Source organism: Macrobrachium nipponense, chromosome 4 (genome assembly GCF_015104395.2).
Source record: "Macrobrachium nipponense isolate FS-2020 chromosome 4, ASM1510439v2, whole genome shotgun sequence".
In the NCBI taxonomy this organism is placed as follows: Eukaryota; Metazoa; Arthropoda; class Malacostraca; order Decapoda; family Palaemonidae; genus Macrobrachium; species Macrobrachium nipponense.
Window position 1 is genome coordinate 132178270 of NC_061100.1, and position 24560 is coordinate 132202829.

At 46.8% G+C, this 24560-nt stretch overlaps 1 protein-coding gene across 3 annotated transcripts in view; it reads right to left on the reverse strand.

Annotated features, from left to right (window-relative positions):
• The window catches only part of LOC135211181 (uncharacterized), a 138796-nt gene that overhangs the window by 80064 nt on the left and 34172 nt on the right, over positions 1–24560 (reverse strand). For all 3 annotated transcript variants that reach the window (XR_010313633.1, XM_064244395.1, XM_064244394.1), the window contains exon 2: positions 23646–23951. Coding sequence is in view for 2 of the 3 variants with exons in the window: in XM_064244395.1 (XP_064100465.1) it covers positions 23646–23912 (267 nt within the window). In the remaining variant the exon portion in view is untranslated. The remainder of the gene's footprint in view (positions 1–23645; positions 23952–24560) is intronic.

Sequence of the window (24560 nt, forward strand, 5' to 3'; positions counted from 1 at the left end):
CTGCCTCTCTGCCTACTAGACTAGCCAGGCCTTTTACCTCGAAGCTCCTGGGCCAGGGTTTCGAGGGATTCTCATTTCTGGGCTCAGCTCGTGTCGCTTGCGCGAAATATCCTTTAATCTATTATTTCTAGGGTAAATGTACTAACACATACCAGAGAATAAATAAAATAAAGAAAAAGGTCAGTATGACTGACTCGCTCACCCTCTAGGAGGGTGTCGGTATGAACACTAGGCGAGTGAGACCACTACCACGAGCCAAATGCCAATAGAAATCTCCCACTACAAAACCCTCCAAGAGGGGAGCCGTCCCACAGAGGGAGCAGCTCGTACCACTACTACACCATCCCATGCTTGCGACTGCTGCGCCTCTAGTGGTCATCCTTTTTCGTTAGCTCGCACGAATCACAAGTGCTATTTTTCTCTCTGTGTTTTTTGTGCCCTTTCTTCGGATTTTTCGATAATGGAGCGTGCAGCTATTGCAGCAGCTAAGTTAAGTACTCAGTATTTACGGTTAGCGAGTTTTTTCCGTCCCCGAGACGGTATTTGCCGTTTTTTAGGTATAGATACGTTCTCGGGGGCTGGAAGCATGGCAGCATGGTCCTGCCGCATGTTGGGTTCGTTCTTGGTCTCCCATACCTAGAACATCCCTTATTATTTTACGCTCTATTTTGATTATCCGCGTTATTACGTCTACTCAAGTTGTTATACATGTATGTATTTCACCTTATGTAGGCTTTTTCTATCCAGACCCTAGTCCAGGTTCTTAGTATCGGCCCCTGACTAGCTTTGAGTGGGAGACTTGCCTTCGGGCTAGTCGCACACTCCTGGATTTTTTCTCCTGCTATTTTACCTTCTTTCTTTCATTTTTATTATATATTATATTTTTATGTTTTGTTATTGTTAGGTTAGTTGGCGTCTGGCTTAGCCTAGGTCCTGGCTCGTAGAGCCTAGTCTACCGTTGATCAGTTCGGTCGCTTCCTCATAGCTTCTCTCTGATCAGTTGGTTTTCGCCCTATGGGCCTATATGCTACCGCTTTTCAGTTCTGGTTGCTTCCCGATAGCTTCTCTCTGATCAGTTGGTTGGCCTACAGGCTTGGTTACCGTATCTTAGTTTACGCCTCGTGGTCACTACGTGATCACGAGTCAGCCAGGCGCCTGCCAGTCCCCCTTCCCCCTCTCCCGCTCTCCCATAGAGTCGGGCGGGGGTGGGTCGGTCTGTCCTTGCTCGCCCAGCATGCCCGAGCCTGCCTCCCCTTCCCCTCCACCGGAGGGGCCTGGGAGTCCGACAGTCCCTGACTGGTTCCGACCTCTCCGCTTCTCGGCTCGGCCGGGTGGTACGTTGTGGGGGGCTCTGGCCTTCCCCCCCTCCGTTACTTCCTTGTCGCTCCGGGTTAGCGCGAGTCTGTATGTCATCTCGCCCTTCCCTCCTTACTAGAGCTCCTCCCTATCGGAGTCCTGATATCCAGCGGAAGGGTATAGTCCACCATAGTTGGACCGGAGCATACAATAGGTCTTTCACTACCGTACCGTTATTGCTGAGTTACTACACTCCGCTTCACTGGACCTAGTCCGGTTACTTGCATGTAGGTTTAAGTTATCTTTAAGTTTATCTTAAGTTTCTTAAACCATCCCCACCCCTCCCTTAGTATTTACCGGATCTCTCTCCGGGATTATAGCCTATTCAGGCAATGCAGGGAGGGGTTATGCCCAATTTTTTCCGAGCTCCGCCACGTAACGGAGTTCTTTTGTCCTTAGTCTGTAAGTGTTACCCCTTTAAGATACTCATGTGTCTTCCCACTTACAGGCCACCACTGTGAGCATCCGGGATGTTCCGCTACACTTCAGGACCCCTGTGGACACGAAGTTTGCCGGTCCATGCTCCATGCGCGACTCCGCACGGGGACATCCAGGTCTGGTACCATGAGACGTGTACCATATGTTACGATCTGGTGAGCCAGCTTTTGGAAGCGGGTAAGTATTCCATCTCCGCATGCCGCTCCGCTTCTTTTAGTTCTTAAGTTTTCATCATTACTTTAACTTAAGGCATCTAGTTTAAGTGATATCCTAAGTTTTAGTTTTAAGTGGTTCTTAAATCTAAAATATATCCTCTCTTACAGGCTCCGGCAGTAAGAGATACGGCATTGGCTACCCTGCGGGCCTGGGTCGGAGGTTTTGGCAAGAACGCCGCCAAGGGTCAGCCCTACATACTGGAGAAGCGTTTAGCTTTGTTAATCTTCCCCGGAGGCAAGGCGACTGGGTACGTCGACCCGGTAGAAGCGGACCCCTCTATTGCCTTTATCCAACAACAGCTGGCGGCCTCCTTGACTGAACAAGACCAGGATATCTCCACGGATGTCGCGACCCTGGATATAAATGTTGAACCTATGGTAGGTATAGACGACCTGTTGGTCGAGGTAAGTAATGCAGGTACCCAAGGGTCCCCCTTGGGAATGACTGTTTCTTCTACCCCTGCAACTTCACCATCCTTCCCAGGCTTTACCGGTGATGAGTTATATACTCCTCCAGAGGCTTCGGTTAGGCCTAAGATCAAGTCTAAGCATATGACCTTGACTAAGACGTCATCGTCCTCGAAGAAGACGTCCTCGTCTTCTTCTTCGCGTAAGTCTCCGGCTCGTAATCCCGGCCCAGACAGGTCTAAAGGGTCTAGCTCCGGCTCAAAGTCCTCAAAGAGTAAGCCTAAGGAGAAATCCCGCACCCCGGCAGTATCACCAGTTCCACTACCTTTGGTGCCTATTCAGTGTCTCCCCTCCACCTCCGCAGCAGCTCCGGCTCTGGACACCAATGCTGGCCTGTTGCAACAGGTAGGCGACTTGGTAGGCTCCCTTAAGACGAGTATGGAACATATGATATCTCGCCTGTCGGATAGGATAACTTCTCAGGATACTATTATAGCCGGCCTAAGAGAAGCCCCTCTTGCCTCTCCCTCAACCTCTAACACTAGTGGATCTCAGCTTCCCCCGTATGACTCGCTGCCCGCTTTCTCCATGAACAATCCTTGGAGAGTAGCGTCATATGCTCCCTTCCAAGATGGTCTCATCTCCATACCGGAGTTTGGAACTCGAAGAATAGAGGACTTCGAGTTCTACCCGGAAGGCCTACAGCCTCCCTTCATAGGCTACGCTAGGCTCACGCCTTCGGCTATGGTTAGAGATGACAGGGTACCAAAGGAGACAGTCCTCTATTCTCGGGACCAGGCCCAACGAGAATGGCTTAGATGTCTAGACGACATGGACTGTTCGAATACCAAGATCCAACCATTCAAAAGTCCCTTTACCATTTTCACGATGGACGAAGGTACCCCGCTCCCTTTCCTTACCAAGATAGCGAGGTCGACCATCTCAGCAGCTCAGAAAGGGGAACCCATGCCTCAGCTGAAAGAAGCAGACCCCACTTCTCCGTTGCTCCCGTCAATTGGAGAATTATGGGAGGACTTGCCTAACACTTTCACAGCTGGCAAACTCAAACCTGACTGTGCTATGGAGCAGTTTGGTGAAAAGCTGCCCAGGCTCCCTGATAGTCTTATTCAAGCGGAGTTTGACTCGAAAACACGACTAGCCAGGTCAATCAACCTGATGGCTATGTCTGAGGTAGCAACCATGGCTTATGGTTCAGAACCAATTTTTAAGCTTATGACCAAAGCCCTGACTCAAACGGTGCAGTCAGACATGTTCGAGTTTGCCACTGCTAGAACAAATTGCAGAAAGCATGTATTGCTAGAGGCAACCATTCGGCATGAACCGAATAGGTTACTTTCTTCTAACATCTGGGGCGCAGATCTCTTCCCAGAGGCTATGGTAAAGGAAGTACAAGCAGAGGCTACGAGGTTGAACCAAAGCCTTAAGGACCGTTGGGGTCTTACGGCTAGGAGAAGGCAAGACTTGACACCAAAAGGTAAGGGACAAAGGAAGCCTAGACGTTTCCAACCTTACCAAAAGAAGCAGCCGCGCTTCCCTCAACAAGTTCCTACAGTGCCGTTAGTGCAGACAGCTCAGCCCTCCACGTCTAAAGGTCAATCACAGCCTATTTATGTGATATCCCCTCAGCCTCAACCCTCCACCTCATACGCCATCTCTCCAGCTTACAATCCAGCCTTCGAGAGTCAAGCTTCTCAGAAGTATGACCGCTCGAACAAGGGAGGCAGAGGTAAGCGGTCCTTTCGTGGGAGAGGATCGGGAGGCCCCTTCAATAGGGGAAAGCACTTCAGAGGAGGTCGAGGGGGTTACCAGAACCAATGAGGAACTTCAGGTAGGAGGAGGCTGTTTCACTTTCGCCACCGGTGGAACTTCAGCCAGTGGGCTCAGAGCATAGTGTCAAAAGGGCTGGGTTGGAGCTGGTTGACGAACCCACCTCCAGCCAGACCTTTCCGTCAACTTCCTTCCAAGGAATTGACAGAGTACGCAGAGGACCTCCTTCAGAAAGGAGCTATAGTCAAAGTCAAGAGATTAAAATTTCAAGGTCGCTTGTTCAGCGTCCCAAAGAAAGGCTCAAACAAAAGAAGAGTAATCTTAGACTTGTCCCGCTTAAACTTAGCCATCCGCTGCGACAAGTTCAAGATGCTCACGATCTCACAGGTGCGGACCTTACTTCCCCGTGGGGCCGTCACCACCTCTATCGATCTTACAGACGCCTACTATCATATCCCTATTGCAAGACATTCCGTCCGTATCTGGGATTCAAGATAGGAGACCAGACGTTCTCCTTCAAGGTAGTCCCGTTCGGGCTCAACGTGGCACCCAGGGTGTTCACGAAGCTAGCGGAAGTAGTAGTGCAACAGCTCAGAGCTCAAGGGATTATGGTAGTAGCGTATCTCGACGATTGGTTGATCTGGGCCCCATCAGTCGAAGAATGCAACAAGGCCACACTGAAAGTGATCCAATTCCTAGAATATCTAGGATTCAAGATAAACAGATCCAAGTCCAGACTCACCCCAGAGTCAAACTTTCAGTGGCTAGGCATTCAATGGAATCTATCCTCACACACTCTGTCGATTCCATCCACCAAAAGGAAAGAAATAGCGAAGTCAGTCAAGCAATTTCTAAGTCACAAACTAGCATCGAGGAGAGCTCAGGAAAGAATCCTCGGCTCTCTCCAGTTTGCTTCAGTAACGAACATCTTAATGAAAGCCAAACTGAAAGATCTAACCAGGATCTGGCGCTCTCGAGCAAATGTCAGGTCCAGGGACAAGCTATCCTCAGTACCTCTGATTCTAAAGAACCGGCTTCGGCCGTGGGCAAAAGTCAAGAATCTGTCAGTGTCAGTCCCTCTTCAGTTCCCTCCACCAGGGATTACCATCCACACAGACGCGTCCTTAAGCGGCTGGGGAGGGTACTCCCAGGTCAAAAAGGTGCAAGGAATTTGGTCACCCCAGTTCCGTCAGTTCCATATAAACGTACTGGAGGCAATGGCAGTCTTCTTGACTCTGAAAAGATTACGCCCACCAAGGTACTCCCACATAAAGCTAGTCTTGGACAGCGCAGTGGTAGTACATTGCATAAACAGAGGAGGCTCCAAGTCACGTCATCTAAATCACGTCATGATAGCCATCTTCTCCCTGGCAGACAAATTCAGTTGGCATCTTTCCTCCACCCACATAGCTGGAGTAAGAAACGTCATAGCAGACGCCCTATCCCGATCAGTACCCCTAGAGTCGGAATGGTCTCTACGAGAGTTCGTTCCAATGGATCCTTCAAAGAGTCCCAGGGCTACAGGTGGATCTCTTCGCATCACAAGCGAACCACAAACTACCGTGTTATGTAGCCCCCAACCTGGACCCATCTGGCTTACGCCACGGACGCCCTGGCTCTGGACTGGAACAACTGGGAGAAGATTTACGTCTTCCCTCCAGTGAATCTCCTTATGAAGGTCTTAGACAAACTCAGGACATTCAGGGGTCAAGTGGCTCTAGTAGCCCCAGACTGGCCGAAGAGCAATTGGTACCCCCTGATCCTGGAACTGGGTCTTCGTCCCCTTCGGATCCCCAGTCCCAAGCTCTCCCAGTCAGTACAAACGAAGACTGTGTTCGCTTCCTCAGGGATTCTCAAAACCCTAACTTTATGGATTTCATGAAGTTTGCGGCAAAAAGAGATGCGAATATTGACCCTCAGAATATTCTTTTCCTGGAATCCGATAAAAGGGATTCAACTTTGAGGCAGTATGATGCTGCCGTCAAAAAGTTAGCAATCTTCCTGAGAGAGTCAGATATCAGAATCATGACAGTTAATTCTGCTATATCCTTTTTCAGATCTTTATTTGAAAAGGGTTTAGCAGCTAGCACGATTACGACAAACAAGTCAGCATTGAAAAAGATATTTCAATTTGGATTTAACATAGACTTGACAGATACCTATTTCTCGTCTATTCCTAAAGCATGTGCTAGACTTAGGCCCTCTGTCAGGCCTACGTCAGTTTCATGGTTCTTAAACGATGTTCTAAACTGGCTTCCGAAACCGATAATGACACATGCTCGTTTATGATGCTCCTAAGAAAAACTCTGTTTTTATTAAGCCTAGCTTCAGGAGCAAGAATTTCAGAACTGTCGGCTTTATCCAGAGATCCGGATCATATTCAATTCCTTCCCACGGGGGAAGTGCTACTTTCTCCGGAACGTAGCTTTTTAGCAAAGAATGAAGATCCTTTGATGAGGTGGGAACCTTGGAAGGTACTACCCCTTCCACAAGATGTTTCCCTTTGTCCGGTTTCAACCTTACGAGCCTTTCTATCCAGGACCTCCTCTTCCTCATCGGGGCCCCTCTTTAGGAGGGAAAAAGGTGTACTTTATCCACTAAAGGCATCAGGCAACAAATCCTGTACTTTATCAAACAAGCCAATCCTGACTCCTTTCCAAAAGCACATGATGTCAGGGCAGTAGCCACCTCAATTAATTACTTCCAACATATGAATTTTGCTGATTTAAAGAAGTATACCGGATGGAAATCGCCGACAGTGTTCAAACGTCACTACCTTAAGTCCTTGGAAGCTCTGAAATTCCCAGCAGTAGCAGCGGGTAACATAGTTTCCCCTGACTCTAGCTAGATTATAGTAGAAGATTCAGTCCTCCTTTCTACCTGCCTCACCCAACAGTTCGTCTATTCCTGCCTTGTTCATTAACATTTACCTTGTGTCTTAGCTGCTTTATGATTGTATAGTGCCCCTTTTGTCTGGTTAGGGACACTCACATCTGATTACCATACTGATCTCATAGATGTTATCCCCTTATTTTTATGCTAGGGGATACATCATAATGCAATGGTTACGGGTTTTGTATATTAAGTCATATACATTCCTAAGATATTTTATTTTATCATTGATCAAATATTTATGTAAATTTATACTAATTGCTATTTCTATTTTTGATACATGTTGTTACACAGATTTATTGTGATAGGTAATCATTGTACCTATTTGTATATATGTAAATTACCTTATATTATTAACATAATTAGATTTAAGGGTAATTTAAGCATAATTCTGATTTTGTTTTACTGTGTACTTGTATCTTTTTAGCAATTATATTCATTCTTTTATTTTGTATCTTTTATTTGAGACCTATTTTGTTTTATTATATTTTATTTTCTTTGTTTACAATCTTGTGCTGTTTCTCTGGTACGATTTCGCGCAAGCGACACGAGCTGAGCCCAGAAAAAGGATTTTGACGTAAGGAAAAATCTATTTCTGGGCGATTGGTCTCGTGTCGCCAGCGAAATACCCCCCCTACCCATCCCTTCGCTCAAGATTGTCTGCTAACTTCAGGATGGCCACTAGAGGCGCAGCAGTCGCAAGCATGGGATGGTGTAGTAGTGGTACGAGCTGCTCCCTCTGTGGGACGGCTCCCCTCTTGGAGGGTTTTGTAGTGGGAGATTTCTATTGGCATTTGGCTCGTGGTAGTGGTCTCACTCGCCTAGTGTTCATACCGACACCCTCCTAGAGGGTGAGCGAGTCAGTCATACTGACCTTTTTCTTTATTTTATTTATTCTCTGGTATGTGTTAGTACATTTACCCTAGAAATAATAGATTAAAGGATATTTCGCTGGCGACACGAGCCAATCGCCCAGAAATAGATTTTTCCTTACGTCAAAATCCTTTTTTTAGCAAGAAAGAGAGTCTGGAACGAACAAGGGCGTGCAGCTCGCTGACTCTCTTCGCCGTAGCGAGAGACAACAGAAACAGGCACTTCCTTGTAATATCTCGAAAGGAAGCCGTGTGAGGTGGTTCGAACCTTTCAGAAGATAGAAATTTTAGGACCACGTCCAGATTCCAGCTCGGAACTCTAGGTTCTTTTGATTCGAAAGAACGAATGAGATCATGCAAATCCTTATTATTGGCCAAATCTAATCCTCTGTTCCTGAATACAGCCGAGAGCATACTCCTGTATCCCTTAATAGTTGGTACAAAAAGATGCGATTTCTCCTTCATGAAAAGAAGGAAATCTGCAATTTCGGTCACAGAGGTATTAGAAGAGGACAGCTTCTTCGACCTACACCAACTTCTGAACACCTCCCACTTCGATTGATATACTCGCATAGTAGATGCTCTGCGGGCTCTGGCATTTGCGCTTGCCGCCTTGCGAGAAAACCCTCTCGCTCTGACAAGTCTTTCGATAGTCGAAAGGCAGTCAGAGCAAGAGCGGGTAGGTTTTGATGGTACCTCTCGAAGTGGGGTTGTTTGAGCAGATCTGTCCTGTTTGGAAGAGATCTGGGGAAGTCCACCGTCCACTCCATTACCTCTGTGAACCAACTTCGGGATGGCCAATATGGGGCTATCAGAGTCATCCTTGTCCCCTTCGAGGCCACGAACTTTCTGACCACTTCCCCCAGGATCTTGAATGGGGGAAAAGCGAACACATCCAGTCCGGACCAGTTCAGGAGCAAGGCGTCTACTGCATAAGCTCTGGGATCGTCTGCCAGAGCGCAAAATGTGTCTATCCTCTTGGAGAGGAACGTGGCAAACAGGTCTATTTGAGGCTTCCCCCAAAAAGACCAAAGGATCTGACACACTTCTGAGTGGAGGGTCCATTCTGTGGGAAGGACCTGGAACCTCCTGCTCAGCCTGTCCGCTCTCACGTTCCTCTCCCCTTGGACAAACCTTGTTAGTAGAGTTACATTCCTTTGATTCGCGCAAATAAGAAGATCTCTTGTCAGTTCGTATAGAGTGAGAGAGTGATTCCCTCCTTGTTTTCTTACATAAGCCAGAGCGGTGGTATTGTCGGAGTTTATCTGCACTACCCCGTCTCTGACTATCTGTTCGAAGCTCTTTAACGCCAGATGAATGGCTAAGAGCTCCTTGCAATTTATGTGCCATGACACCTGCTCTTCCGACCAGGTGCCTGACACTTCCCTGGATCCTAAGGTTGCACCCCAACCTGTCTCCGACGCGTCTGAAAATAATATCAGGTTCGGGTTCCGAACTTCCAGGGACACACCTCTGTTCTCCTCTAGAGGGGGTAACCACCACCTTAAGTGATTTTTCACTTCTGTCGGGATTGGAAAAGTATCGGAGAGCTGTCCTGTCTTTCTTCCAATTCCAATTCCTTCTCAGGAAGAACTGTAGAGGACGGAGATGCAGTCTTCCTAGAGGAAAGAACTGTTCCAGCGAGGAAAGGGTCCCCAGAAGGCTCAACCATTCCCTCGCTGAACTGCGCTCCTTCCCTAAGAAGCTGGAGACTGTGGCGCAACCTTTCGATATTCTCTCTTGAGATGGAAACACTCGAAAACCCCGAGAATCCATCCGAATCCCCAGATAAACCATGTTCTGGCTGGGGATCATCTGCGATTTCTCGAGGTTTACGATCAATCCTAATGACTTTGTCAGTTCTATTGTCGTTGAAAGGTCCTCCAAACACTGTTTGTGCTACCTGGCCCTGATGAGCCAGTCGTCCAGGTATAGGGAGACGTTTATTCCCATCAGATGTAGATGTCTTGCTACATTCTTCATTATGTCTGTGAAGACTTGAGGAGCCGTGGACAGGCCGAAACAAAGGGCCCTAAACTGATAGATCCTTCCCTCCATCATGAAACGAAGGTACTTCCTCGACGAATGATGAATCGGGATGTGGAAATAGGCGTCTTGAAGATTGAGGGACGCCATCCAATCTCCTTGGCGGAAGGCTGCAAGGACTGAAGCAGACGTTTCCATGCTGAACTTCTGTTTCTCCACAAATCTGTTCAGCGCACTTACATCCAGTACTTGTCTCCAACCCCCCGAAGCTTTCGCTACTAGAAAAAGGCGATTGTAAAACCCCGGGGAGTTGTGATCCAGTACCAGCTCGATTGCTCTTTTGTCCCACATCTGTTCTACCATTTGATGAAGAGTATCCATCAGTACAGGGTCCTTGTATCTGGCGGACAGTTCCCTCGGTGTTGATGTCAGGGGAGGGCTGTCCTTGAATGGGATATAATATCCCTTCTTGATGATCGACATGGACCAAGTGTCGGCTCCTATGTTTGCCCAGGCTTCCGCAAAATCTTGCAGCCTGGCACCTACAGGTGTTTGGAGGATCGCTTTCTCATTTCCCCTTCTTAAAGGGTCGGAAGGAAGCTCTTCCTCTTCTTTCCGTGGTCTTTCTTCTGGGAATAGATCTAATCGGAGGGCCTCCTCGAAAGGGCTACTGCTGCGTTGGACGAGCCCCTTTCTTTTCTTCATTGGCCAGAGGCCTATTCTTCCTCGAAGACTGCCTGAGGAGATCTTGAGTCGCCTTCTCAGTTAGTGAATGTGCAATGTCCTTCACCAACTGAGAAGGGAACAAATACTCTGAAAGAGGGGCGAACAACAAGGCGGATCTCTGTGAAGGAGAGACGGCCTTAGTGAGGAAAGCACTATAAACAGCCCTCTTCTTCAGCATTCCCGCACCAAAGAGGGAGGAGACCTCTGCCGACCCATCCTGAACAGCTTTGTCTATGCATGTAAGTATACTATGCAAAGCTTCGGGGTTTAGGTTTTCCGCTTCCTGGGACTTTTTAGCCAAAACCCCAAGGGACCAATCCAGGAAATTAAATACTTCCAAGACGTGGAAAAGTCCCTTGAGGAGATGGTCCATCTCCGAAAGACCCCATGTTGCTCGGGCCGAGTTCAAGGCGTGTCTTCTCGAGGAGTCTACGAGACTCGAGAAGTCCGATTCGGCCGAAGTAGGCAGAGACAATCCCATATTCTCTCCCGTCTCATACCATATGCCTCTTCTACCCGTTAGTTTGGCAGGAGGCATACAAAAGACCATCCTTCCTAGTTCCTTTTTTGTCTTAATCCAGGAATCTAGAGACTGTAGGGCCCTCTTCATAGATATGGCCAGTTTCATTTTAAGGAAGGACGAAGACTTGTGTGATTTAGTGCTCGAAAAAAGAGAGCGCGGAGAAGGAGGAGCAGCTGGAGTCAACGAATCTCCATATTCATCCGAAACGTCCTCTAAGTCGAGAGGATCGGAAGGAGAATGCTCCCTTCTTTCGTCTGTCTCCTCCTTTGAATTCTTCCTTTCCGTAGAAGAAGAACTTCTAACAGGCGAGGGACTAAGGGCTATTGCCTCCCTATGCCTATCCTTAGGAGAATCTTGGTTAATTTGCGCCTGGCGCCTGATTGACTCCTGGCGCCTATCAGGCTCTTCTCGTATAGTATGCGCCTGGCGCCTGGCAGGTGCATCGCGCTCGGAATACTCCTAGCGTCTGGCAGGTGCATCGCGCTTGGCAGGCACATTGCGCCTGGCAGGCACTTCGCTCCTGGCAGGCGCTTCGCTCCTGGCAGGCGCTTCTTCCATTCTAGCTGGCGCCTGGTTGGCGTTCTGCGCCTGGAACGATCTCGAGAATAATCAGGCTCTTTGCGCCTGGAAGACTCCTCTCTTTCTGTGAGGTGTTCCCTGGCGCCTACTTGGCGCCTGGGGTCTGGCTGGCGCCAGGCGCCTGGCAGGAGTTTCTAACTTTTCTACCTCTCGCCTGCCTGGCGCTTTGCTCCCCCCAGAGATGGCCGCCTGTGCGACAATTCCCCTGGAAGGCTCATTGCGCCTGACAGGAGATCGGTGTCTAGATCTTTTTATAGGAAGCTTGTCGTCCTTTCTGCGAGAAGGCTCCTTGGAAAGGACTCCTACCAACGACGCTAGCTGCTCTTGCATATTGATTAAAATCTTCCTGGTAGAGGACTCCTCTTCATCAAAAGCAGGAGAGGGAGATCTGGAAGGCGCTAGAGACTCCCTTACCGCAAAGGGAGTTAACTCCTTTCTAGCTCTCTTTACTACCGAAGGCGCTTCTTCTTCAGAAAAGCGCTCGGGGCTAGAGTTCAATTCAGGCTCTTTCCAGTTTCTCTTCAGCGGACGGGAAAGCTTCGTATCTTTCCATCCTCTTTTTGGTGAGGGAGATCCCAATGACGAAAAGCACTCTCGTAGGACGCTTTTCTGTAGCGATCCCTGGCAGTCTGAGATGTAACAGATTCCGCCGAAGGGACGCTTGATCGTTGGGGATTCTCCACAACCTCCATACGGCTTTCGACTTTCCTTCTCCTCTGGGCCAGGGAGCTTGGAAGCGGTCTAGGCCTGGGAGCGTCGCAGAGACGACCAGACGCCCCCTCCACTACACTGGGGACACTTATATCACTAGAAATATCACCCTCACTTTGCTTACCTTCTAATGCCGCCATTTTCTCTTGCATTTTTTGAAGGGAAGCTTTGAGTTCTGCAATTTCAGAAGCCGAATCAGAGGGATTAGCAACCTGTGATTGGCCTGATAAAGAAGGAGAATAATTATGAGTAGAAGAAGCTACAGAACTAGACAGGGGTTCATGAGATCTAGATCTACTAAGGCTTTTATAAGCCGCCTTCCTCTCTCTATCTTTCTCTAACTTCTTCAAGTAAGAAGTTAGAGTCTTCCATTCCTGAGCACTCAATCTTTCACACACATTACATGTGTTATCTAAAGAACACTCAACAACTCTACATCCACGGCATGCAGTGTGAGGATCTACCGAAGCCTTCGGAATCCTCACCTTACAGCCCTCATTCACACACACTCTGAAACCAACACTAGAGTCAGACATATTCAAGAAAAAACCAAAGCCAAGTCCAAAAACAGTTCCACGATAGCGAATGCCAAACAACGATCCAAGTACGTCACCAAAAATCGGTCGAAAGAAGATCAAAAGCGTTGAAAAAAGAATTCCAGTCAGGAGGTGGTAACAACAATATTGACACCACCGGCGACAGAGAAAATCTGATAGAAAACGGGAATGGTTTCTAGTCCTGCCACCCAGAGCAGGGCGGTAGATCACCTGACCTACCGACAGAGAAAATCTGATAGAAAACGGGAATGGTTTCTAGTCCTGCCACCCAGAGCAGGGCGGTAGATCACCTGACCTACCTGTAGTGAGTGCCGCGAAATTTGAATTTCTGTCGGGGACGACGGAGTCTATAGCTAAGTATATATCTGACAGGGAAGTTGAATGTATGAAAACTTTATTGTATTAAAAAAATGTCATTTTTAATTATGGTACTTACCCAGTAATTATATACTGGGTGATTTCCACATTAAGGGATGGGGGATGCATGGATATTTCTACCTCAAAATATTAACACTGTAACTAGAAAGAGGGAAAAAAAAGAAACAATTGCCAACATTATATAACAATGTTTGCTGATTCCTTACCTGATGAGAGTTGATGCTGGAAAGTACTGCCTCTGGCTGTCACACGTCCTATCATGTAGAGGCATGGCAGTATAGCCAGCAAGCGCCTACTACTTTAGTAGGACCTTTGAGCTGAAAGATATTTCGGATGGCCAACAAAGGACCGGTAAATTGGCACTTTGCAGGGCTTAGTACCAATATTCCACCACAGAAAAACTTGTTACCTATACTCAAAACATGTTTAAATAAAAAACTACCACCACCCTAACAAAGGACTGGAGGGTACTCAGGTACTTCATACCTTCAGGCTTCCCAAAAAAACATAAGACACCTTATATCCTACACTTCCTTTCCCAACATCACACCAGCCACAAGAAAAGGACCCAAGGTACTGCAATCATTGTACACTGTTTCAATATCTCGAAGATAATGAGACACAAACACAGACTTACATTTCCAAAGTGTGTAGAGTTTAAAATTGCTGATAAGTTCAGGTTTCTTTTAAAAGCCAGAGAAGTGGCTACTGCTCTAATCTTATGAGCTTTCACTTTAAATATAGGGAACATGTCTTCTTGGACTGACAAGTGAGCTTCACAGATCATGATTCTTAGAAAGAATGCTAGTGCATTCTTAGATAATGGTCTAGACAGGTTCTTGACAAGGTGCCACAGACTGCAAGAATTGCCACGAATGTTCTAAGTTTTATGCAAGTGGTATTGTAAAGATCTAACTGAACACAATCTTTCCACATCATCAGATCCCAGAACTTCTGTCAGGCTTTTAATAGAGAAAGAATGAGGCTAGTCAGCAAGAGCTTACGAACACGCATCTTTAATGGAAGACAGCCGAAAGCAAAGTGGTGTTTACATCCGGGCAAGAATTTAACGGCAGTATTCCAGCCTACACCGAAAGTAATTTCTAATGTAAAGGACCGAGGGTTTGTATATCATGTAGGAACAACAAGAAAGTTCATGACTTCGAACACCTTGAAGATTTTCTTTAGGAGATGCACTAGTTCCGAGGCTGAAAACAAAATCTTGGCCAACAAGAAAGCAGAAAACCTGGCTGAATCTACTGACCCCAAAGTCTCCTTGGGAAGATGCACAGATTCACAAGGAATGAGCCTCCTTAGTGGCATAAGAGAGATACCCCCATCTCGATATCCTAGAGGGAGGAAAACTATATGGGGTTCTGCCTTGATCCCTCTTTTCTGCTAGCAAAGCTTTTATGTCCTTGAATGCTTTCTTTGCCAAAGAAGAAAGCACCATTTTCGGTATACTAGAGGAAGCAGAGGAAGGCACATCCATCACTATTGTCAACGTAGGCGATGAAGGAGTTGTAAGCAAAAAGAAGGCAGGATAAGAAGCCAAAAGGAACCTCATTAAGACGACATACGCTGAAGAGGCAGCTTGATCCTCTACCTCTTCCTCTTCAGAAAAAACAGGAGAAAGATCCATAAGAGCTTGGGTCGTATCTACAACCAGAGGAGCTTGGGGAGTTGGAGCTACAACAGGTGCCTGAGGAAGCTCCACACCCAAAGATCCTTGAAGTGTCCTAGCCACTACTGTCGCCACAGTCAAAGCGGGCGCTCGAAGCATCAAAGGAGCATTAATAGGTAAAGCCCAAATGCTATCCAGTTTCAGCTGAATAGGGTTGAAACAGAGGGAGCTACCTGAGGAGGAGCTGATGGGCGCTCAGGTGCAACTACACCTTGCTGTGACTCCACACAAGGTGGCGCTACCTGGCACTTGTTGATAGTAGAGGGTTCTGGTGCCAATGGGCACTTGACTGCTTCCAACAGTGCAGGTGCCTTGGGAGTTGCAGGCACTGGGGGAGCATCCCCTTATGAGAGGCAATCAGAAGAAAATTGCTCCGGACTGTCCCAATGACTGCAAGAAGGGCTTGGTACTCTTAGACGTCTTTACAGTAACCACAGGAGGCATCGCTACATCAGTGGAGGCCGTTTTAAGACGCCAAGAATTACTGCTTGAGCACCACTGATGATGACGACCAGGAAAGGAGTCTTCAAAACTGGACAACTTATGCACTTCCAAAAAGAGACCTTTCCAGCAGTTCCCTGTTGCAACCTGGGAAACTACAACAGGTTGAACTGAGGGGGTGACTGCTTGTGGACAGATCCCACCAAACTTCCTTGGGCTACCAGTTTGACTCCTCCCACGTACTGGGGAGTATGCCACTGACCTTTGCCAAGGAGAGTCGATAGGACAAACAGCCACACCTCCTCCACTAACACTGCACTGTCACTTTTTGCCTTACCCATCAGGACTTTGAAACAAGCTGCTCCATTGTCTGAACTAACAGTGAAAAGCATTTTTTAAGCTTTTCTTCTAGGCAGGTGATGGGGTTGGGATTGGAAGTATGGGATTCTGAAACTTTAGAAGGTGGTAAAGCAAGAGAAGTGGGAACTGTGGCTAGAAAAATAACAGAAACATTCGAATCCAATGATCACTGACTAGCTGATTTTGAACTAACTCTAGCTAAAACCTTTCTCTTCCTATCTGTAACCAATTTTCTTAAATGATATTCTAAGTTTCTCCATGTTCTCTCATCCCAATCTACACATTCATTACATCTTAAATCTACAGAACATACTTGTCCACTAAAAGATGAGCACAAGGCATGTGAATCGTAAGACTCTTTAGTCAATCTAGTCTTACAACCATTTGCACAATACCTAATGTTGGCAACACTAGAGTCCAACATGGCGTGAATAGAAAGACAAGTTGGTAATCCAAGTCAATTATTTATAATAAAGGATTGGTTTATCCAGACCTCTGAGCCTAACAACGGCTCTTCTTGGGCTGGTTATTTCCAAGTCAAGAACTATCTAGTTCTCTAAGTAACAAGAACCTAAATCTAAATAGATAATACTCAGTTGGCCAACACAACGCAAATAATACTTCCCCAAATGCTGATACACAAAAGGAAAAGTCAAGAATTCCAGAATTTACTGCAGCTGTCAACCAGTCTGTAGCCATCAGCAGGTAGAAACAAACTGAGCTCTTTGCCCATTGGTTCCTCTTTCCCCACAAGTGGGCAGGGTCCTTGTTACCTAACCAGAACAAGACAAAAAATTAGCGTGACTAGCGAATTTCGGAATTTAGCTGCCGAACGAGTGAAACTTTTAGCTATATAATTACTGGGCTAGTCCCATAATTAAAACCTTCAAATTTTGACCATTTTGCCATTTTGGAGCCATATTTCTTCCATCAGGTCAGCATCATACATGTCGTACATACAGAACATGCGTTGTAACCTGGGGAAATAATTTTTTATGAATATCTTTGACGAGCTTCGTAAACTCTGAATGTCGTAACCCGGGGACTGCCTGTACTGAACATTCCTATAATCCATCCTACTGTGGCACACTCCTACCAGGTAAGGATCACCACACAGTATCTTCTGGACAGAATACATTTAAAGGCTACACATCAAAATACATGACACAGGTCATACTTCTAATTTCTGGGTTCGACCTGTGTCAGCCGGTGAAATGTTCCTATAGAACTCATTTCTAGGTATAAATAAATGCTAAATATACCAGAGAAAAAAGCCATATGGAATGCTGGAGTTACTACCCCCAGCTCGCCCACCCTCATAGGGTGTCAGTATAGCACAGGGGCGAGTGGAAGCCACTACCACAGATACTTTGCTAATTAGAAGTCTCCTCTCAAAATCCCTCTCTAGAGAGGTGCCATTACAACGTCTACCTTCCGCTCGCTACTACTACTACCTCTGCCAGAAACCCTCATTCCTGTAATAGCACTCACTGTGTCTGCATGCGCCGTTTTTGCTGTTTCCAAGAAGTGTTTTTTGCGAAGCATCATGTCTTCTCACGAACAACAAGCTTCTTCATCTAAGTTGAGTACGTATTCCATTTATCATTTTTGAACACGTTGGGGCAACGATGCATCCAACTTTGGCCCTTATTTTAAGTCTTTTGTCCTTGTGAGCCGGGTATGACGTTCTTACGATCCGCCATTTTGGGTGCATGACTGGCGGCGTGCGCAATTATTTCAATTTTTATCTCGAGGTGTATTTTATCCACCGTTTAGCACTTCACTATATAGGCTACTGTTTTTGTATTCTTTTTCATCATCCTCGGTCCTGACGAATTCTGAGAGCCTTATTTTTACGGTTTTATCCTTACGTTATTAGCCTATTATAGGGCCCGTCTCGCTCCTGACGTATACTGAGGCTTTGTTTTTAACGGTTTGTCTTACGTTATTTGCCTATTAAGGCCTTTTTCGTTATCATCTGCCCCTCAGGAGTGCGTTGGTTCCCTTTCGTGCATACAGTGATATGTTTCATCACGTTATGAGCGAGTATATTGTGTTTTTGGCATCCTAGGCTAGCCTAGCGGTTCACCAGTTTATTTTTGGAGGTGAAGATTCCTCTTTCTTTCGCGGTACTCATGCATGTATATTTCTAGTTTAGTTTTCGATTATAGTCTTGTATTGCTATTTGATGAGGTTGGAAGTTCTTCACGATGTCATACCCTGGCCTATCCGACCAGACCTAGGATAGGTTTTGGAGGGTAGGCTAGGCAGTCTCTGTATATCCCTCCACCCTTAGTGGCTCCTTTTACCGCCACCTGACCAGGCAGATATGTTTGCTTGGAGGGTGGTCCAGGACTAGAGAGTCTCTCTCTTGTAATGTTTGAAGGGGCTAGGCCTATCTTACCTGACCAGATCAGAAGATTCGATTTTGGAGGGTTGAGTTTGGTTCTAAGCGTCCTCTTCGTGATGTCCTTATAGGAGCCATCCTAGCCTACCTGACTGGATCTGTACCGAATTCGGAGGGTTGGGCTGGAATCTTAGCTGGGTGCAGTTTTCTCTCCCCCCCTTTTTTTTTTCGTCAGTACTTCCAGTAATTCCTCATCAATTATTTTATGAATTGTCTTTGTTGAGTGTAGCCTGGGCCCTTGCTCCCTTTAGGGTGTCAGTTGGCCTACCGTCTTCTGCCCCCTTTAGTGGTAGGCTAGTTAACAGCTTCTCGAGAAGTGGTTTTCACTAATCGGTTGCTGTGGCCAGGCGATCACGATTCGTCCACTCTACTCCAGACACCACCCTCACCCTCCGTCCTGGACTCGTTCCAGCGCTGCTTTGTTAGCTCGCTGCCTAAGTAATCCTACCGATGAACGACAGCTAGAGCTTAGAGCTCGGTCCTGGGGATTAGTCGGAGGAGATTGGGGGATTAGTAGATTATGTAATCTCTGTTGGTATGTCTCTGGGCCTGTGTGTTTTCTGGCGAGGTGTGGTCTACCATCACACCCGCCAGGAGGCTATATGACGGAATTCACATACCGCTGTTCCGCCGCTCTGATTTCCTTACTTCTCTAGTGTTATTGCTGCTTCCCCACTCCAGTGGGGGCAGAACTGGGCTTAGAGCTGCGTTTCTAATTGACTTGGAACTGCTACTCTTCTCCGGTGCAATCAGACTCAGGCTTAGGTTTTACCTATTTTCCCTGTTCTGCTCGTATCAGGCCAACCCCGCCGGTTTTAGCTTTTGTGATGACGAGATTATGGATTCCGGAGTAGGCGGAGACATTCAGAGCTTAGTATTAAGAAAATTTATTATGTAGCTTCTGTTGGTATGTCTCCGGGCCTGTGTTTATTCTGGCGAAGTGTGGTCTACCATCACATGCGCCAGAATGTATACACCGGAGTTCTACGTACCGTTGTTCACGCCGCTCTGTTTTCCGTCTTCTATTTTATCGCTGCTGCCCACTCCGGTGGGGGCGGAACTGGGCTCAGAGAATGCGCCTCCAGTTGGTTAGGTTTTGCTACTCTACTCTGGTGTGATCAGACTCAGGCTTAGGTTTTGCCTTGTTTCCCTGTTCTGCTCGTATCAGACCCTCTCCGCCGATTATAGCTTTGGCGATACCCAAAGTATGGATTCCGGAGCAGGCGGATACATCCAGAGCTTTATTAATAACAAGTAAGTTGAAGATTATACCTTTAGCTGGTTAAGCAACTAGTTTAAGTGTACTCATACCGCCGGAATTAACTCTGGCGGCATTATTTGACGATACTCATATATCTTTCCAACTTAAAGATGGTTCGATGCCAGGAGGCGGGATGTCCAGCTGTCCTGTACAAGCCGTATGGGCATGAGGTATGCCGGTCTCATGCCAGCTGCGCCATCCACTTGGAGGGACACGCCGTCTGGCACCCAGAAGCCTGCACAGTGTGTTACGACCTTGTTAGGATCGTAACAGATGAGTCGGTAGGTAGCATACTCGCCTCATTGTTACTCTGAATTCTATGTTACACATATCGGTTGGAAAAGTCCCCGACACTGAGAAACCTGATTTGGTTATTTCTTACAGGTTGATCTGATGCTCAAGACCTCCTCAATGTTGGCCCTGAAGGCCTGGGTAGGGGGCTTTGGAAGACATGTGGGAGCCGGCCAACCCTACGTGCTGTCGGAGGAGATGTGCGCCCTCCTCTACCCGAACGCCCAGGTTTCGGCAGCAGTACTGGCGGGAGTAGCGGCTCCCATCATAGAGCGAATCTGCCAGGAGACCCAAGCACCCCCGGAGGACCAAGAGGGCTTGTGTGATGTCATGACAGAGGAGGTGGTGGCCATCAGCCTGCACCGAGAGCCTGTGGCCATCGAGGAACAGGAGGAAGGTAGGGAGGTAAGTGAGGCAGGTAGTCGTGGGGCTAACGTTCTCTCTTTTAGTCCAACTCCTTCTTCTTCTTCTTCTTTTCAGGGCTTCCCTGGGAAGTCCACTGCCCCTTGGAATAGGTCGGGCTCAGTAATCCCCAAGGTGAAAACCTTGAAGACGAAGTCTCTGCCAAAGGTGGGTAGACCAGCCAAGCCTTCCCCGGCAGACTGCGCCAGGTCGTCATTGGCCCCCAAGCCTTCGACTTCCTCAGCCAAAGCTACTCACCCACCCAAGGGGTCGAGAGCTAAGTCTTCCAAAGCCAGACCAGCAGAGTCTGGATTCGACCATGAGGCTTTCGCCACTCTTCTCATGCAGAAGATGAGCGAAGTAGTGGACTCGAGACCTCAATCGATGTCCACTCAACTCGCCTCAGGTCTAGAGACATCGGGACAGTCCATCATGTCTCTGACCCAGAGATTACAAGCCCAGGAGGAATTGGTGACCGGATTCCTCCACTCCGGAAACACACCCCAGTCCTTTGTGGTGCCGGACACACCCAAGCTTCCGCCATTCGAGAATAGCAACCCATGGCGGTTGGCTCTGCATGCCCCGTTTTCAGAGGGCAAGCTTACAATTGAAGGTTGCAGAACCCGACCAGTGGAAGACTATGAGTTCTTCCCACCGGGCCTACAATTCCCCTTCCCGGGCTATGCTAGACTAGCCGAGATGGAGGCTGCCTCTTTGCTCTTTCCCGGAGATCTAGAGTGTTGGGCTGGTGCTCCAGCAACGTTCACGGTGGGCAAACTCGACCCGGAGTGTGCCTACACACAATTCAGTGAACATTTGCCTAGAATTCCGGACTCCATGATTAAGGCAGGATTCGAAGCAAGATGCAGGCTGAGCAGGTCAATTAACTCAGTCACCACTGCAGAGTTGACGGCTACCGTCTTTGCAGATGAGCCTCTAATTCCGGGCCATGACAAAGTCGCTACTGCAGGCTTTTCAATCGGACCTGTATGATTTTATAGTGGCTAGACGAGCCTGCAGGAAGCATGTCTTTGCTAATGCCTCCATCAGGCATGAGCCGAACAAGCTCATAAAGGCGTCGATCTGGGGTGCCAACCTCTTTCCTGAGGACATGGTTAACAGCGTCCTCAGCGAAGCGGCTAGAGCTAACCAGAACCTTCGTGTCCGCTGGGGACTTCCCTTCAAAAGGAAGTTCGAGACCCCCGGACCACAATCCAAAGGTAGGAAGAGGCCTAGGAAGTATCAGCCTTTCCAGACCTCTCAGTCTCAGGCAGTAGTACAGGCAGTTCCTGTCTCCCAGATCAGCAAGCCTTCGACATCTAAGGCACAGCCACAACAGCAGTTTGTTCTGCTGCAGAGTCAACCAACTCAACAGCCTTCGAGTTCGGTTGCCCTTGTAACTTCCCCAGCTTTCAACGCCTCCTTTGAAACACAAGGGGCGTTTCGAGGCTTTAATAGACACGCAAGGGGTAACAGAGCCAGAGGTGCTTTCCAGCAGAGAGCTGGCTCTAGAGGCAGAGGCTTCAGAGGAGGCAGAGGAAGTAAGACCTCAACCAGTCAATGAGTCTCTGCAGGTGGGCGGGAAATTGTACCTCTCCTGGGACCATTGGACCTTCAGTACGTGGGCCCACAGTATTGTATCGAAAGGTCTGAGGTGGAAATGGAAGAAAGAGCCTCCTCCACCAGTCAGTTTTCACCAGATTCCAACGACAGACCTTCTAGACTATGCCAAAGACCTTCTTCAAAAGAAGGCAATAAAGAAAGTCAGTCACCTGAAATTTCAAGGACGTTTGTTCAGTGTACCGAAGAAGGACTCGGACAAACGAAGAGTGATTCTGGACTTGTCCCCTCTCAACTCACACATTCAACACGACAAGTTCCGTATGCTAACCGTCTTGCAGGTGCGGACCTTACTTCCCCGTGGGGTCGTCACCACCTCTATCGATCTTACAGACGCTTACTATCATGTACCGATAGCAAGAAACTTCTCTCCATACCTAGGCTTCAAACTAGGAAAACAAGCTTACTCGTTCAGTCATGCCATTCGGGTTCAACATAGCGCCCAGAATATTCACCAAACTAGGAGAGACAGTAGTTCAAGAACTAAGAGCTCAGCGGGTAATGTTAGTAGCTTACCTAGACGACTGGCTCATTTGGGCGACCAACGATGAGGAATGTCACAAGGCAACAGCCAAAGTAATAAAATTCCTAGAATACCTGGGTTTCCAGATAAACAATGAAAAGTCCCGTCTCATTCCGCCGTCTCGCTTTCAATGGTTGGGAATTCAATGGGACCTAACCACACAAAAACTATCTCTTCCGCCAAAGACGTGCAGAGAGATAGCGAAAGCTACGAGACAATTCCTCAAGAACAAACGGGCTTCTCGTCGTACCCAAGAGAGAATCTTAGGTTCACTTCAGTTTGCTTCAATAACAGATGTTCTGTTGAAAGCCAGACTGAAGGATATCAATCGGGTTTGGCGGAAAAGAGCCAACAACAAGTTCAGAGACAAAATCTCCTTGATTCCGCCAATATTAAAGAAAAGACTCTGCCCATGGACGGAAGTCCGGAGTCTTTCCAAATCAGTACCACTACAGTTTCCACCGCCGTCTCCGATAGTTCACACAGACGCCTCTCTGAGCGGATGGGGGGGCAACTCCCAGTACAAGAAGGTTCAAGGAACGTGGTCGAAAACATTCCGCCAGTTCCACATCAACGTACTAGAGGCAAATAGCCCCTGTGCTATACCGACACCCTATGAGGGTGGGCGAGCTGGGGTTAGTAACTCCAGCATTCCATATGGCTTTTTTCTCTGGTATATTTAGCATTTATTTATACCTAGAAATGAGTGCTATAGGAACATTTCACAGGGCGACACAGGTCTTCCTCCAGAAATAGATTTTTCCTTTGTCAAAATCCCTTTTTTGTTCACTTCATCTCTCCCTTGCTTGTTTCACAGATACCAGTACATGTATTAATTTGGTGTTGGCCCTGAAAAATTATTTACTGCTATCCTTACTGAACACACCAGATATCTCAACCTGGATAGTGCACAAGACTGATCAGCCTTTCAGTGTTTACTGAATCCTTTACAGTTCCTTTTCCTTGGTCTCTACTCACACAAAAAAGGCTAAAGCAAAAGTAGAAACTTGTTATCTAATGAAACCAGAAAAAGTAGAAACTTGTTATCTAATGAAACCAACACAAGAAGGTGTAAGTAAATAAAGCTCATCTGCTAGTTACACGACCTAAAATAGGGCAGCTAAGTTCTCTAAATGATTTCATCTCTAAAACTAAAGAAGACATTCATTTAGATTGCAATGGTTTGTATTTTAGTACAGGTACATATTTTTAGACTAGTCTACTAACCTGTTGGATGTTGTGCAGAGTATTTTCATGCGCCTGAGAAAACAACTGCTCACGTCTTGAATGGAAATCTTCACTGTGCACAGATTCATCTCGTTGTGCTTCCCCGACATTACGCTGGAAGACATGATAAACTTTCCTCCCATCTGGACGTGGTGTGGCATCACTGAACAACACAACCTCAGGACTCAGCATGATGACACCATCATACTGTGGTTCTATAGACACTGCTTCATCTTGCAGAGGGAGCATGTCAGATGCTGGCAGCATTGTAATCCTCGTTTAATGTCACCACATTCCTCCCATTACCTTGGTTAAGAAAAAGCATATCAAAAGTCTACAATATTGATTCATTATAATCCATTTGACTTTCAACACTGAAAAATATATGGCATTAAATACTTCCATGAAAAATTTAACTCAACATATAAATTATCTCTTAAGCATGGGCATCACATGAATTTTACTTTAAAAAAATAAATAAATAAAAATGGAATTTTTATTATAAATTTAATATTAATAATACTTACCTGTATAATTTATCTAGCCCTAAATCCCCAAAAACCGCACCAAAATTTACAACATTGGCAACCCTGTTACCTCCTACTCTGTCCGCCAGTTGGCAACACTGCCGTTGACAATTACAATACATTCCCTTGAAAATCAGTTGTGATAGGCAGATCGTGGGGTAGGATGGGTGGGACTAGATAAATTATACAGGTAAGTATTATTAATATTAATTTTATAATAAAAATTCCATATTAATAAACATTACCTTAATATAATTTATCTAGCCCGATTAACCCTTTAACGCCAATTGGACGTATTAAACATCGATATAAATTGTCTGTTGTGTGCCGATTGGATGTATGGTACGTCGATATAAAAAAGTTTTTTTAAAAATTCTCGGAAAAATAG